Raw genomic sequence first — 16,059 nt, 5'->3', positions numbered from 1 at the left:
GATATGCACCTGCCACCACCCATTCGGGTTATCCCCTGCTACTGCTGCCACCACTGCTTGGTCTACTGCACAGAAGAAGCGCCAGTATACAGATCTGAGGACCCCATCAGAAGCATCAGGCTACAATTGGTTTGCTCTCCCCAGAGAGGATTCTCATTGGTTGAGTGGTGGACCAATGAAAATACTCCCCGGTGCTCAGGCAAACCACTGGGAGCCTGTCGCTTCTGATGGGGCTCTTGGATATGTATTCCAACACTTTTTCCATGCAAAGGACCCAAGCGGCAGCGCCAGCGTTGGTGAAATGCAATTGTGATTGTGACAGGTATTGAGCGGATGGCGGCATAAAAACAAAATGATAAAGCCTTATGAAAAATTGATGCCATTGTAACAAACTGATCTATTTACATGGAAAATAGACCAATTTTTACAGGATCAGTTTTTTCATCTGGTATCTAACTACTGTATATACTATGCTCTATTAATACTTATTGTGTACCTTCTGTGGCACACTATTTCAATTGAAAGGAACCTATAAGCCCCCCTTACAAAATAACAAAAAAAAAAACAAGCAATGCTAAATATAATTTTGCCCTCTTAAAACAGAAGGTATTTGCAACTATAACGTATGCAGGTTCACTTTAAGATTCTCATAGCAACCAGATTCTTTCATATTACAAGCATGCAAGAAATGTTAAATCCGCTCTGATGACCTTAACTGCTTTTTGTAAATATTCAAGCTTTGCATATTCTCCCATTACCATTTTGTCATGCAGTTCACAACAATGTTGACTGTGATACTTTCATTCTATATATTGCATAAACAAAAGTAAGATATTATGACAGCTAAATTATTGTATACAAGGTTGTTTTTCCTGAAGGAAAAGTCCAGTTCCACAAAGCATGTACATCTGCGCAATCCATTTTCAGGCACCCATGTTGGAGTTGCAGTGGCCGAAAAATTATTAAATTCACAGCTTCAATAAACAGCACGCAAATGACTTTGTGACAGAAGATGCAGAATAATACCTGAAGCATAAAGAGAGGAAATGGATTTTAATTAAGTTTTGCCTTGCTAAATCATACTGAAAAAGTGCAGTGGAGTGCAGGGAATACAAAGCAGGCTTGGTTATGTGTGTAAGGGGAATATGTATTATTCTAAACATGCAATTTTGATTACAATGGTATAATGGACAGTGTAAGAACATATTTTCCACATAGCAGTTCAATTCTGTGCTATGTGTTTCCTGACAGCCACAAGACAATTATTAAAAACAGCTTAAAGTGAACCTGAAGTGAAAATAAACTTATGAGATAATTAATTGTATGTGTAGCATGGATGATACATAGAACATTACTAACATGCAAAGGAGTCTCATGTTTTTACTTTCAGTTTAAAGTGACATTAAAGCAAAAAAAAAAAAAAAACTTATGATATAATGAATTGTATGTGTAGTACAGATAATAAATAGATCATTAGTAGCAAAGAAAATAGTCTCATATATTTATTTTCAGATATATAGCTTTTTGTTTATAACATTGCTTTATTCTGTCATATTTGCAATTATAAGCCACATTCTGTATTTTCAACTATAAAACGGGTAGAGCTAATGACCCACCATAACCGACCCATGTTGGGTCGAAGAGCTCAGATAAGCTCTATTGCATAGATAACAACTGAAGTTTCTTAACTCTTCCTGTACTGGAAACAATATAAGACTCATATCTGTGCTACTAATGTTCTATTTCTTAGCAGTACTACACATAAAAATCATTATATTATAAGTTTATTTTCACTTCCGATTCCCTTTAATGGCTTCATTTTTAAGATCACATAAAACTGTCACAGTTGCTGTTTAGAATCCACACTCTGCCTTGTTAAGCTGAAAGAGATGTAATGACTTTTTGAACTTTGCTGCTATTTCTAAGCTGCTTTACCCTCTTTTTACTTTTCAGGTAACTGGACTGAATTTGATTAGCTCGTTTGCATAGATAACAACTCAGGTTTTTTAACTCTTGCAGTACTGGAAAACAGAAAGGGACACCAGAGAATTTATCACTAGGGCTAATATTATATTTACCTACCTATGTTTATCTCATCATGTCACATGTCACTTCTTGTACACTTCAAGTATAGAGGTAAGTGACATATCTATGTAGATTGAACCACCTAAGGGATTATTTTTGAATGATATTCATAGCTATTTTTCTGTCATATCAAAGAGTCTCTGGTCATAATTTGTGCACTTTCTTTGAACAGAGCTGTCTGCCTTCTAGCTGAAACTGATGATACTGGTACCTACCAAGGAAGGATTGTAAATACTAGAAGTCTATTCATTCCACCCACCTCTACCCAAAACAATTAGTTCTGCAGGCACTTTTGATAAAGTAGTGGAAATGGAAAATGAGTATATTGGGAGTACTATGTTGTTTTGATCTTACTTCACCCAGTAGCTTGTATTCCTTATTACTGAGCAGTAGGGTATTGTACTGTGTTAGCCATCAGTAAATGTAAAATCATCCTGATCCAAAACTTCTTGTTATTAATTAGCAAGTTTTATAATTTCATGAACACAAATATCAAAGCGCTATAGCCAATCTTATCATATAGGGTGCGCTATCACCAGGTTCAGGCTAGCCTTTTTAAACAGTTTACAAATGTTCAGCGCACACCCTCATTGATCCAACTCCATATGCTCCAGTATACTGTCCATATTCCTACTCCATCATTGATGCATCAAGGAATCAGGAATCAGGAATCGTTTATTTCGCCAAGCATGACTGGGTCATGCCCGGAATTGGGTTTGGCACAGTACATTTGGCTCAGAAGGGAGGAACAGAAAAATGTACACTTATACATGTCAGTAGCAGACGGTTACAATTACAATTACAATTTCACATGTCAGTGGCAGACGTTTACATTTGCTTCCCAGTTGCATTTACATTGTACATTACATTTGCGTTTACAGATTGCATGCTAGAGCAGCAGTTGGCTCTGTCCGTGGCAGTTCTATATTGCATGGGGGTGCCCTGGTGGGGAGTATGTTGAGGGAGTTCAGGAGGCTGACGGCTGAGGGAAAGAAGGAATTACTATGCCTAGCCGTCTTTGTGGAGATGGCCCGAAGCCTTCGTCCAAGTGGCATCGGACTAAAGTAGCAGTGGCCCGGGTGGGAGGGGTCGTTAGCGATCTTCAGGGCCCTCGATCTCAGTCTTTTGTTGTGTAGGAGGGCAAGTGAGGGGAGGGGTCTCCCAATGACCCTCTCTGCCGCCCTGATGACCCTCTGAAGTGAGTGCCTGTCGCTGGCGGTTGCGCCAGCGTACCAGACCAGGATGGATGAGCAGAGGATCGACTCAATGGTAGCGGAGTAGAAGTTGGTCAGAATCTCTTGGGTCATGCCAAACTTCCTCAGCTGGCGGAGGAAGTACAGTCTCTGCTGGGCTTTCCTCTGTACCACGGTGATGTTGGGCCTCCAGGTGAGGTCACTGGAGATTGTGGTGCCCAGGAGGCGAGCGCAGGGTACTCTTGCCACCTCCGTCCCGTCGATGTGAATTGGGGGTGGGGTGGAAGCGGACCTTCTGAAGTCGACAATTAGCTCGACGGTTTTTGCAGTGTTTAGCACCAGCCTGTTCTCCTTGCACCAGAGGGAGATTCTCTCCACCTGCTGACAGTACTCCTGGATATTGTTCTTGGTGACAAGTCCAATGATAGTAGTATCATCGGCGAACTTGATGACCTTAACTGAGTCCGCTCTGGATCTGCATCTGTTTGTGTAAAGGGAGAACAGCAGTGGGGACAGGACGCATCCTTGAGGTGCACCTGTGTTTGTGGTCATACTCCGTGAGCTGATGTCCCCCAGCCTGACGACTTGGGTCCTGTTGGTGAGAAAGTCTGTGATCCAGAGTCGTAGGCTTGGGTGCACTCCCAGTGCCGCTAGTTCTTCCTGCAGAATGCGTGGGCAAATGGTGTTGAACGCCGAGCTGAAGTCCAAGAGTAGGATTCTGGCGTACGTGTCTGGTCTATCCAGGTGGTCATAGATAGATTCAAGGCAGATGTTTACTGCGTCGTCAGTGGACCTGTTTGCCCTATACGCGAACTGATAGGGATCCAGAAGGGGCAAGGTGGAGAGTTTGAGGTTGGATAGAACTGCTCGCTCCAGGGTTTTCATTATGACGGACGTGAGGGCCACTGGTCTAAAGTTGTTAAGCTCGGAAACTCCCTGTTTCTTAGGGACCGGGATGATGGTCGACCTCTTGAAGCAGGCGGGGACCTTTCCTTCCCTTAGTGACTTGGTGAAAATGGAGGAGAGGATGGGAGCGAGTTGCCTGGCGCAAGTTTTCGGCAGTACCTCCACCATAGACACCCACTAGTGATACACTCACCAGATGTCTTGGCCACTGTTGGACTGGCCAACCACGCTCAATTCCAGTGATCCCAGACTCCTCAGGATCCTGGCACCAATTGCTGCTCTATTCCCTTGATCCTTCTATAAGTTGCAATACCTCAAAGGAAACAAATCCTCACATAGCATAATACTGTCTTCTTAAAATCACGTTTATTATACAATTGCACTCACATGTCCAGAAAATTATATTGCGCACAGAGTTTTTTCCACGGGCTCTCCCCCGTTGCCAGGCTGGGCACACTTTATGGACTCCACTGCCGTCCGTGGTTGGCCAGTCTAACAGTGGTCAAGACATCTGGTGAGTGTATCACTAGTGGGTGTCTATGGTGGAGGTACTGCCGAAATTTGATGCATCAATGATGGAGTAGGAATATGGACAGTATACTGGAGCATATGGAGTTGGATCAATGAGGGTGTGCGCTGAACATTTGTAAGTTTTATAATTTCCTTTTACCTTTAGCTGTGGATGTGTGTATTAGCAAGGATTATTTTCTACGATATGGGGCTTAATTGGTATTGATTTTTTTCATAAGTTCTTATCTATTAATGGAATAGCGACAAGAGACATATCCACAACTAAACTCCAGTTCCAGATGGAGTACAATGGTAGATCAGTGGTAAGCATTGTTGCTGCACAGAGATCCCCGCTGAGTTGTAGGTCATGTTGTGGTAATGCAAGACCTCCTCCACTTCACCTACCAGGGCTCCCGGCAAGATGCAACCCATCTACAGAGAAGAAATATACTTCATGACATAGAAGTATATTTAGTATGACTAGAAAACGATAATTGTGGTTTAGAGGTTGGAGGACAAAAAAAGCAATATACTCCGCCATGTAGAGAGGAACAATATACAGTAAGTAGATGGCACTATACATATAGCTAACAATAAATAGGATTTCAAGCTCAGAACTTTACAGGACATGGGGCCATATGCAATTCACTTTTTCACCTGACTTTTCTCCTAGGAGATAATTTTTCATCTTCAAATTAAAATAACTTTCCAGCGTTTTACAACTAAAAAAGTACCAAACAGTAAATGAAAAAGTACTATCAAAATTATTTTGAGCATTTTCTTGCTTTCTGGTGGCTTAAAATGCATTTTATTGACAAATTTAAAAATATCACCCAGGAGAAAACTCAGGTGAAAAAATTAATTGCATATGGACCATGGTGAGAAACTGGGTCTAAAACAGAATATAAAGAAAACTATCCAACTGCACACACCAAGCTGCTCACCTCATCTACCCATTTTTATTAACTGATTTGTGCTGTGCCCAACAGGCAAACATCTTCTGGTCAATAATAAAGGAAGCAGCAGCAAAGAAATACAATGGAGACAAACATTGGCAGGACAACACAGAGAACCAGTGTAAGATACAAAATGATGTCTCTAAACAAAGGTTAGACTTGTGGAGGCTTCTTTCAATGATGTTCTATAGTTTTGAAAGTTGGACTGCAAAAAAAGGAAGATGAAAACATAACAATGGTTTTTAACTGTGCGCTGGAGAAAACCTTTAGACATACTCTGGAGAGCTAAGAAAGTAAATAAGACTTCTCTTTATGGGCTTGGTCCAGTTTACTATTCCTCCTAGGTTATATTTTCACGCCTTAGCAATAAAATGCCTTTCAAGCCACCAGCGAGCAAGAAAATGCTCAGAATAATTTTGACAGTACTTTTCACCCACGTTTTGGTACTTTTTCATTTGCAGAGTGCTGAAAAGTTATTTTAAACAGAAGATGAAAAATGATCTCCTATGAGAAAGCTTAGGAGAAAAAGTGAATTGGATTGAGCCCTACATGTATTAACCCTCCTGGCGGTTTGCAAAAAAATCGCCAGGGGGCAGCAAATCTTTTTTTTTAAATTTTTTTTTTTTTTTTTCATGTAGCGAGACAAAGTCTCGCTACATGATAGCCGCTGCTCAGCGGCATCCCCCCAGCCCCTCCGATCGCCGCCGGCGATCGGAGATCCGGAGATCCCGTTCAAAGAACGGGATCTCCTGGAGGGCTTCCCCCGTCGCCATGGCGACGGGCGGGATGACGTCACCGACGTCATCGACGTCGTGACGTCAGAGGGGACTCCGATCTGCCCCATAGCGCTGCCTGGCACTGATTGGCCAGGCAGCGCACGGGGTCTGGGGGGGGGGGCGGCCGCGGCGAGAGGAATTGCGGCGGATCGGCGGGTAGCGGCGGCGATCGGGCACTGCACGCAGCTAGCAAAGTGCTAGCTGCGTGCAGCAAAAAAAAAATTATGCAAATCGGCCCAGCGGGGCCTGAGCGGTGCCTTCCGGCGGCATAGCCCGAACTCAGTTCGGGCTTACCGCCAGGAAGGTTAATGACATGGACAACAAGACATTCATAGTTTGGGTGCATTACGAGTACAGATGGCCAATGAGCTAATAGTAATTACAGGAGAGGTAGGAGGCACCCTAAGTATTCTTTAGTAGTAGTACACGGATAAATTATGTATTCCGAAATAAATATATAAATGTATAAAATCATAAAGGGTAGATAACATAGGCTTACCGTATATAACAAGCATGCTAGCTTGTAAAACTACACACTTGTCCATATGACCACACATACTCAAGCTGGTCCGCTTTCCATTATCACTTGTTCCGGTTATTATGATAAATACTTGTATCTTAATTTGTCTAATAGGTCCCTTATACAGTAGGCTTCTTAAACATGGCCGACGGCAGAGGACCATAGCAATTAGCTTAGAGCCTTTGACGAGTGAGGGAGGGCACCGCCTCCCGTCCTCGCCACTGCCCCTATTTTTGGCATATGGCCAAAGATCTGGCCGTGATTGTTGTAATGACATCGCGGGGAGCGCGATGACGTCACATAGCTCCGCCCCTCACAATGATGAGCTGTGCGGAAGACGCCACTTTTATTTAAATTCACAGCGGCAACAGCGCCGGTCATAATAGGCGCCCAGGATTTACTACCTCAGCTGAAGGTAAGAGGAGACAACCTCCCTATATTTCTAACAAGTGTTATTATGTTTTATGCACCCTCTCTCTCACCCTCTCAGGGGCCCACATGGGGACATCTGCCCTTTTCGTGTTGTCCCTCATAGCCAGGCTATATATGCCGACTAGGGGCTTAATCTACTCCCCCTTTCCCTTTATTCTCTTTATCTCCCCCCACCCTTTTTTTCCTTTCCTTCCCACCCCTCCCTCCCCCAGCCTTTCCCTATCCCATCATAACATATAGCACATATTATTACTATTCACAAGCCTCATATACAATTTAATCAGCACCCATAGTCCGCTCGACACCGGACACAGATACAGATATAGGGGAGGCCCATAGATTACTCAACCCCAGAACTGGGCGATTCCTAAAAGACCAACCAGAATATTATTGCAGAGGCTACTGAAATGACCTGCCCTATTATGTAGGATGTGTTATCTCTCCGTCTGTTACATATATGCCGGCCCTCACTGTGCCTACCTGCTTATGTTTTACTATTGCAGTTTTCATGTTATCTACCATTTTTTTGATATTTTTTTATATATATTTTTTTTAATATTTTTTTTTTTTAGTATTAATCTCCTATTATGCTTCACTATTTTATGATCCTTTTGTATTATGTTATATGATATATGAATTGTATCAATCAAGGTGTTTTTATTGTCCTAAGTGCCTGGTTTGTTTTTAAAGGCACATTATTCGACCTGAGGAAGCGGGTTAAACTGTGAAAAGCGTTGTCACAGGTCCCCAATAAAAGTTTGTTTTAAATCTATAATGAATGGACTACTTTGTAAGGTAGGACCATTTATTTTACATACCTTTTATGATTTTATAAATTTATATATATATTTCGGAATACATAATTTATCCGTGTACTACTACTAAAGAATACTTAGGGCGCCTCCTACCGCTCCTGTGCTGACTGTTACCCCAAAACAGGGTTCACCGCCTTGGAAGGTGGATTTTACTAAGGAGCTGCGAGCACCATCGTATTCATAACCGCAAGGCCGAGTGGAGACGGTACTTCTCCACATGCAAACTACAGTGGTTGCCTGATCGCAACCTAGCCTTGTGAGTATAACTGACACTTATTTTGAAGCTACTTCTTCTACTAACGATACTGTACTAGATTGGGCTCCCGATTCTTCTCCCGCCCTTTTTTCTACCTATCTACCTAGCTAATAGTAATTATTCCAGTTCTTGGTAATGGGTCCAGCTTGCATGCAAATTTACTACAGATTGTAAACTGCTTGGAATTGGGCCAGCCAAAATAATCTGGAAGAGTGTTTTGGTTCAGTTCCAAGCTGCACACAATTTGCATAAAATTTGCACGTAAAATATTACCATCTTATTGACTATCTTTAGCTATGAGACAACCCACCTCAGTGGAGCAGGTACTTATGCATGGGAAGATAAAGAAAAAGAGAGAACAAAGAAGATTGATTGTTTTTATAAGTAGGATGGGACATTTACTTTAGAATATTGGATGGACTGTGTGAACGATTAAAGGGGTCCTTCAAATCAGTCAGTGAACTTCCAGACAGAGGGGTGAGATTTTGGTGATCCTGTTGTAAAACAGTAAAATGGGTATTGATTTAGAAGGTATATTCACAATTTTGTGATGTAGCAAGGAGGCATTACACTTTGTTATTGCACTGGACCTGAAACAAACTATATAAAAATGCTGTGTGCTGCATATATATAGAGCAATGTTAATGCAAACAAACCCTATATAAAGTATTGAATTTGTCATTGTAAGGAAGGATGAACAAATAGGGGAATATGCCATACGTGACATTTCAGAGAAATTACAAAAAAACAAAGTAAATCATGTGACCCAGGGATCATCAGAAAAAAAGTTGGGTGTGTCCTCAACAGAACAGATCTCTGACCTAGGCGACATCCTGCCTCTGAGTAACTCTTTGTGGCCATCATTGCAGCTACTGATTATAAAATTCTGTGTACCCCCATCATCCTGCTCTGCCTATAATATAAAACATTCCTTACTCATTTATTTAACCCTTTTTATAAAGTCACCAGAGCAGATGTGGGAATGGTTAAATGTTTTATTAGACACTGATAAGTTAAGAACTGGATAGAAAATAACACTTTGCTGACTTATAGCTGCAGTCTTGGATACAAAGAGTTAATCCCAGCAGCAAAGAAAACAAGTTTTTACAGGAAAAAAATTGACCAGTGCCCCAACCTAGATCCTTTGTTTTTCTTGAATACAAAACATAAGTGGTGATGGGTTGGGAAACAGATTTGGATGGCAGGTGGAATTCTGTTTTCTCTGCAATTAGCACTCCTCTATGGCACAGGACAACAGCTCTGCAGCCCTGACAGCTAGGTAACAATAAATTAACAGTGCAAAAAAAGTATTTATAATGCATAACGTTTTGTGCATTTCAAATTATGAGGTGTTCCACACAATATACTTGTGAAAAAAACAAGAGAGAGAACTGTTGCTTTCATGTATATATGTATGTCCTCACTATGCACAGTGTTGTAAATGGCTTGATACTATGGTCTATAAACTGCTGATGATAGTACAGTGCTATTAGTATATAGGGTCTTTCCTTCCCACCTCTCCCAGGTATTCTTACTTCTGCTGTACTCCTACGGTATCAAATAGACATGTACAGTATCTGTATTGCTGGATGTTTACATACCACATATAAACTATTCATGTCCTTTGTACTTATGGCACTGAATGTACCCACTGTTCTGTATGTGCACTATGTACGTATTTATGGTCACCATCACTGTCAGTTTTGCAACCAAGGTAGATGTCAGTGATATGCATATATATATATATATATATATATATATTGGACTACATGTACTAATTATTTGAATTAAGATAAGTATTGTTTTTGTTACCATTGTCTATAGGAAATCTTCAGCAGCAGCTGCATTACACATACATTTTCATATACTTAATTGCAAGGAAATCACACATTCATGCAGTTTCAACACCATTTTCTAATTTTCTCACTTATGGACATTTAAGTGTTTACTAAAAACGGCTACCATATAGCAGTTATAGTCTTTTTCTGTTTCCACCATCTGCCCATACATATACTGATTAATTGTTCAAATACAAAGAATGCTCTTAGAGATGTCCTTTGCAATCTGTGCCTATTAAGATGTGACATTAGGTAATGATGTGGAGAAGTATGAAAAGGTTGCCAGCAATTATTGTACTCCTATAGAATAGTAGCTTCCTTGTGAAAATAATCGCTAAAATGCAGCATTGTGCTGTTTTTCAGTATTCACATTGGTTCCTGAAGCCTGTGTATTAACTTACTTGACATTAATTAACTGTTTATACTGTTTATTACACAATGCAAAATGTAGCTGGTCCAGTCAAAGCAGACATTTTCCTTAAAGTTAAAATACAAATTCTTCTTTAAGCTAAGAAAAGTTAAGAAGAGCTTGATTTTGTCTTACATAGTACATGTGATTGAAAAAAAGTATTTAGGTGTTAATTCAGTAAGCTGGTCAAAACACCTTTACTCCTTTGTCTAAAACGTAAAGAGGAACTTTAGCGAAAGGGGGAAAAAATAAAATAAATCAATACATTGCAAAGTGAGACGATAAAGCGCACCTGAAGTAAGTGAAAAAAAAGTTTCACTTACCTGGGGCTTCTGCCAGCCCCCTGCAGCCGCCGTGTGCCCGCGACATTACCAAACGATCCTCCGATCCCCCGGTGCGGCTACGTTGCTTTATTGACGACTTACAAGTAGACAGCCAAGAAAACTTTGTACTGCGCCTGTGCAGGACGCTCCCGGCAACGTGGGTGGGAGCGAGGACGTGCGCGCCTACAACCAGGGCCGCGCAGAGCCGTGCGGGGGGCAGTCACACAAACCGAAACCGAGCCGCAGCGAGGGACCGGAGGATCATTTTGCCCCAGCGTGGGCACAGGACATCTGCAGGGGGCAGGTAGAAGCCCCAGGTAAGTTTAACTGTTTACTACTGGTAGACATGAAAAAATGGCATTATTGCCATTATTTATAACCACACCCCCTAACAATGCAATAAGTTAAACGTTTATTTATTACAGCTATACATATGCACAGAATGAGATACTGGTTGCAGTTAAAAAAAAGCCATAATTTCCCACAATGCAAGAAGGCTCCCACAATGTGGGGACCTAGGTCCTACCATCATACTGTGGGAGGGATTTCACCACAATATTTTCCTAACAATATCAGCCATACAGATGTCCCTGATGATCTATTTGAGAAAAGGTAAAGATTTCTCATGGGATAAGGGTTATCAGCTATTGATTGGGATGAAGTTCAATCCTTGGTTACCGTTCCTTTTTAAAATGTACAGTTTAATAAAAATCTGTCTGCTTTTCAGCAATGCGTATCAGTCTGTATCATTGATGTAGATGCAAAAGATGGTGGTAGGTTGGCACTGCAGTGCGGATACAATTAGCTGTGGAACATGCACTAGTGGGGCATCAAGCTCCTCCTCTTATAAGCCCTTAATCAGCGTGCTCAAACTGGCAGTAGTAGTAGGTAGATCGATGATTGAGAGAGAACAAAATAGAGAAAAGGCTGGCACTGCTGCAGTGGCTTGATTTATTGTAGCAAAAGGGAATATCACAAGTTCATAACTTTGTGCAAAGTTGCATATAAAAAGTTGGTACACATACCAGAGTGAGTGAGGAGTCGCTGTGGATGGTGGTGGGTGTCGGGTACAGAATGCCATTTCATGCACGACTGTGCTTCTACAGAGGCAGCCTCCGTAGAAGCGCAGTTGTGCGCAAAATGGCTGGCGTGTGTACCAACTTTTTATATGCAACTTTGCACAAAATTATGAACTTGTGATATTCACTTTTGTAACAGTGATGTGTTGCTGAAAAGCAGACAGAAGCATTCACGTGTGTGTTGGGGTGGTAATATATTATGGTGGTTTATTCTATTATGTTGTCAGTTATAGAGAGGGGGAGCTGAGCTATGTCACAAGAACATGGAGAGCAGAATTGTGGGTGAGGAGGTCCAAATTCTACATAAAGGTCTAGAGATCTGTACGTATACACTTTGATTGGCACTGCAAAAGCCTTTATGTATTTTTTAATGCAATAGAATTTTACCTTTCTCTTTCAATTTTCAGCCAGTTGAATATTTACAACACCATCAGTAAATCAGTCAGTTCAAATGTTTCTTTTTGCAACTATGGCTACAGCACTCTGAATTAGAGATTGTATATCATCTCCAACCTTGCCTTGCTACAGGGAACAGGAACTATTACCGCTTATTTTAAAGACTTGCTCTAATCTGAAAGCAAAGTTTGATACTCCTATCTGCCTGTGTTTACAAGTAACACAATAGAATAGTTAAATTTATTTTGCACATAAACCAAAGTAAGCATACTGAAATAATGTTTCTTGCTAACCCTTGATGTGTATGCAGCTAAAATTAATGGTTTTTTTTAAACAAAAGTGGAATTTAATTTAAAGGACCACTATAGCGGAAAAAGTAAGCAGGTATAATCTGACTAAACCATCAGGTTTTGGACTGGTCCATCTCCTCATGTGAGATTCTCACGGTTTTCTTTGTTTTCTAAAGCATTTTATGAATGGCAATTGCTAAGTCTAACTGCCAAAATAGTAAGATACCAGCCAGCCTCCCTACTCACTTGCACACTATTTTGGGAGTTGGACGGAGCAACTACCATTCAGGAAATGCTTTTGAAAAAACAAAAGAAAACCCTGAGAATCCTCCATCAGGAGATGGACTAGTGCAGGCCTGGGCAAACTATTCACGGCCCAGGATGCATGCTGCGGACCACAGACGCTTTCCTCCCCTCCTCCCTCCCTGTAGAGTCGTGAGTAACAGCGCAAGCGAGCCTAATGTGGCCCGCGGGCCGTAGTTTACCCAGCGCTGGACTAGTCCAAAACCTGTTTGTTCTGGCAGATTCCAACTACTTACTTTTTCTGCAGTATTGGTCCTAAAATAATTTGATGAATCATCAATTTGGTTCCCATATAGATCATTTCATGCTGTATTACTCTACATTACTTCTATTTGTAATATATTCTATATTATTTCTTGTATCTATGATAAACAGCTGAATGCCATATAGAGGTGACTTATTATTACAGCTCGCTGCTTTTGCTTCAACATTCACTGCGGGCAACATGTGAGATGCAAGGGAGAAGCATCACATGACCCCAGAATTCAGACAAATGCATTTCATAGTCAACTTCTTGCTACTTTGGCAACAAACTCTCTGGCACATTTTATTTATCTATAGAAAATATTAGACAATATACAGTTGAATTTTTTTGTTACTTTATGCATTTCAGGACAAAATTATTATTATTTTTATAGCTATCATTTTATCAGAAAATAAAGGAATACAGAAACAAACACTTTGGCAGCATTACATCGAAACTGATCCATAAGCCAGCAAAAGCAAGTCCCATTAACAGAAATATCTGTCAATCTTCCTAATATTAACAAGCTTAATCTTGGGTCCACTGCTGTCTGGCTTCTTAATGGAGCTCCCAGGGTAGAGATTGTCAGTTACAAAGCAATAGACACATTAGGGCACGTTTAAAAACAATACTGCCACCAACAAAGTAGCCCACCCAGGACAATATTCTTAATAATATTTTCTGAAAGCTGGATGACCAAGTTTGGAAATCATTGGCTTGTTTTCAGTTGAGAATGGATGAGTAAACTGGTATGATTTACAGCTTCTCTACATTAAGATAAGGTAATCTTCAAAGGCTATCTTGCACAAACACTTGTAGTTTGATATACAGTATATATATGTAGTTAAAAAATACAATTGCTCACCTTCATGCTAGATACACATGCCGCAGCCGCAGTTCTATTCATCTAGTTAGACAAATAATTAGCCTGGTGCCGACCGCGGGGAATGGAGCATCGGAGGAGGACGGCGCGGGACATTCCAGCTGCAGGGGGCCGATAGAAGCCCCAGGTAAGTGTCAGTTTTTGTTTTTTATATAGGCAAGAGAACCCCTTTTAACCTCCTTAGCGGTAACCCCGTGTGTGACACGGGGTAAGCCGCCGGAGGGTGCCGCTCAGGCCCTGCTGGGCCGATTTTCATAATTTTTTTTTTGCTGGACGCAGCTAGCACTTTGCTAGCTGCGCCAGCACCCCGATCGCCGCCGCCGCGCGCCCGATCGCCGCTATCCGGTGCGGCGCGCGCCCCCCCCCCCGACCCCTGCGCTGCCTGGCCAATCAGTGCCAGGCAGCGCCAAGGGGTGGATCGGGTCTCCCAATGACGTCCCGACGTCGCTGACGTCGGTGACGTCATCCCGCCCCGTCGCCATGGCGACGGGGGAAGCCCTCCAGGAAATCCCGTTCTTTGAACGGGATTTCCTGATCGCCTATCGCCGGAGGCGATCGGCGGGGCTGGGGGGATGCCGCTGAGCAGCGGCTATCATGTAGCAAGCCCTGGGCTCGCTACATGATTTAAAAAAAAAAAAATTAAAAAAAAACTGCTGCGCTGCCCCCTGGCGGTATTTTTCATACCGCCAAGGGGGTTAAAGGATATAACTGGTAAAGCTATAACCGTTATTTGGCTTGATCAAAATAACCAATATTTTAATTGAATAATAGACCCTTTCTGGCTCTGTATAACTGGGCCCATATGCAATTAACTTTTTTCTCCTGAGTTTTCTCCTAGGAGATAATTTTCATCTTCTCTTTAAAATAACTTATCAGCACTTTGCATTTGAAAGGTATCAAAAAGTAGGTGAGAGAGTACTGCCAACATTATTTTGTTTTTCTTGTGTGCTGGTAGTCTAAAAGGCATTATATTAACAAGGTGTGAAAATATCAAGTACTAAGGAGAAAAAGTTAAATGCATATGGGCCCTGGTATATTTATCTGAAAAATAGCAAAGTTATATTTTAATATGGGGTTTTGTATTTATATGGTGAGATACAATGTTTATGAAAACAAACCTCAATTGCTAAGTATATTGGCGTAATATTGCATTCTAAAAGAGGGGGCAGTGAAATCTGATGTAAATACGATGAACTTTAACCACTTCCGGGTTTCGGGTGGTTTTGCTGATCTGTGCTGCGGGGGCTCTTCAGCCCGCAGCACAGATCAGATAGTAGCCAGGGCGATCAGACTTCCCCCCCCCCCTTTTTTCCCCACTAGGGGGATGTCCTACTGGGGGGGGTCTGATCGCCGCCGGCTGTTTGCGCTTGCGGGGGGGGGGGGCTCTTCAAAGCCCCCCTCTGCAGCGCTTTCTGGCCTCCTTCCCCTTCCCTCCCTCTCCCTCCCCCTGTGAGCGGCGCAGGATGGATTTCCGTCCTGCGCAGCCTCAGATAGGCTTCAGCCTATCAGATGCCGGCGATCCCCGGCCAATCAGAGGCCGGGGATCGCCGATCTCCTCTACGGCGCAGCTGCGCAGTAGCGCCGCATGTATGTAAACAGCGGGGAAGATCTTCCCTGCGTGTTTACATTTACCCTGCGAGCCGTGATCGGAGGCTCGCAGGGTGTTCACGGAGACACCCTCTGTGAACTGACATGGAACGTTTCCATGGAAACCACTTCAGGATTCAGGGGCGTACTTATGCGTACGCAGAATCCTGAAGTGGTTAAAATAATTTTGGCTTATGTTGATTTTTATTTTTTTTTGGAAATGTAGTCTGTCCTATGCTACGGTGGAGTTCATACCAG

General features: G+C 42.1%; 1 protein-coding gene across 6 annotated transcripts in view; it reads right to left on the bottom strand.

The window, feature by feature from the left end:
• The window catches only part of SASH1 (SAM and SH3 domain containing 1), a 1,147,574-nt gene that overhangs the window by 906,854 nt on the left and 224,661 nt on the right, over positions 1–16,059 (bottom strand). The window contains exon 2 of one of the 6 annotated variants that reach the window (XM_068231720.1): positions 481–1,026. The exons of the other annotated variants lie outside the window; for them this stretch is intronic. Coding sequence (XP_068087821.1) covers positions 844–1,026 — 183 coding nt within the window. The 3' untranslated portion in view covers positions 481–843. Of the gene's footprint in view, positions 1–480; positions 1,027–16,059 lie in introns of those variants that run through there. 6 annotated transcript variants of the gene reach the window in all.

The sequence above is a fragment of the Hyperolius riggenbachi genome, chromosome 4 (assembly GCF_040937935.1).
Source record: "Hyperolius riggenbachi isolate aHypRig1 chromosome 4, aHypRig1.pri, whole genome shotgun sequence".
Taxonomy (NCBI): Eukaryota; Metazoa; Chordata; class Amphibia; order Anura; family Hyperoliidae; genus Hyperolius; species Hyperolius riggenbachi.
Note: the sequence above shows the minus strand (reverse complement) of the source record. Positions and strands in the feature narration are given on the sequence as shown.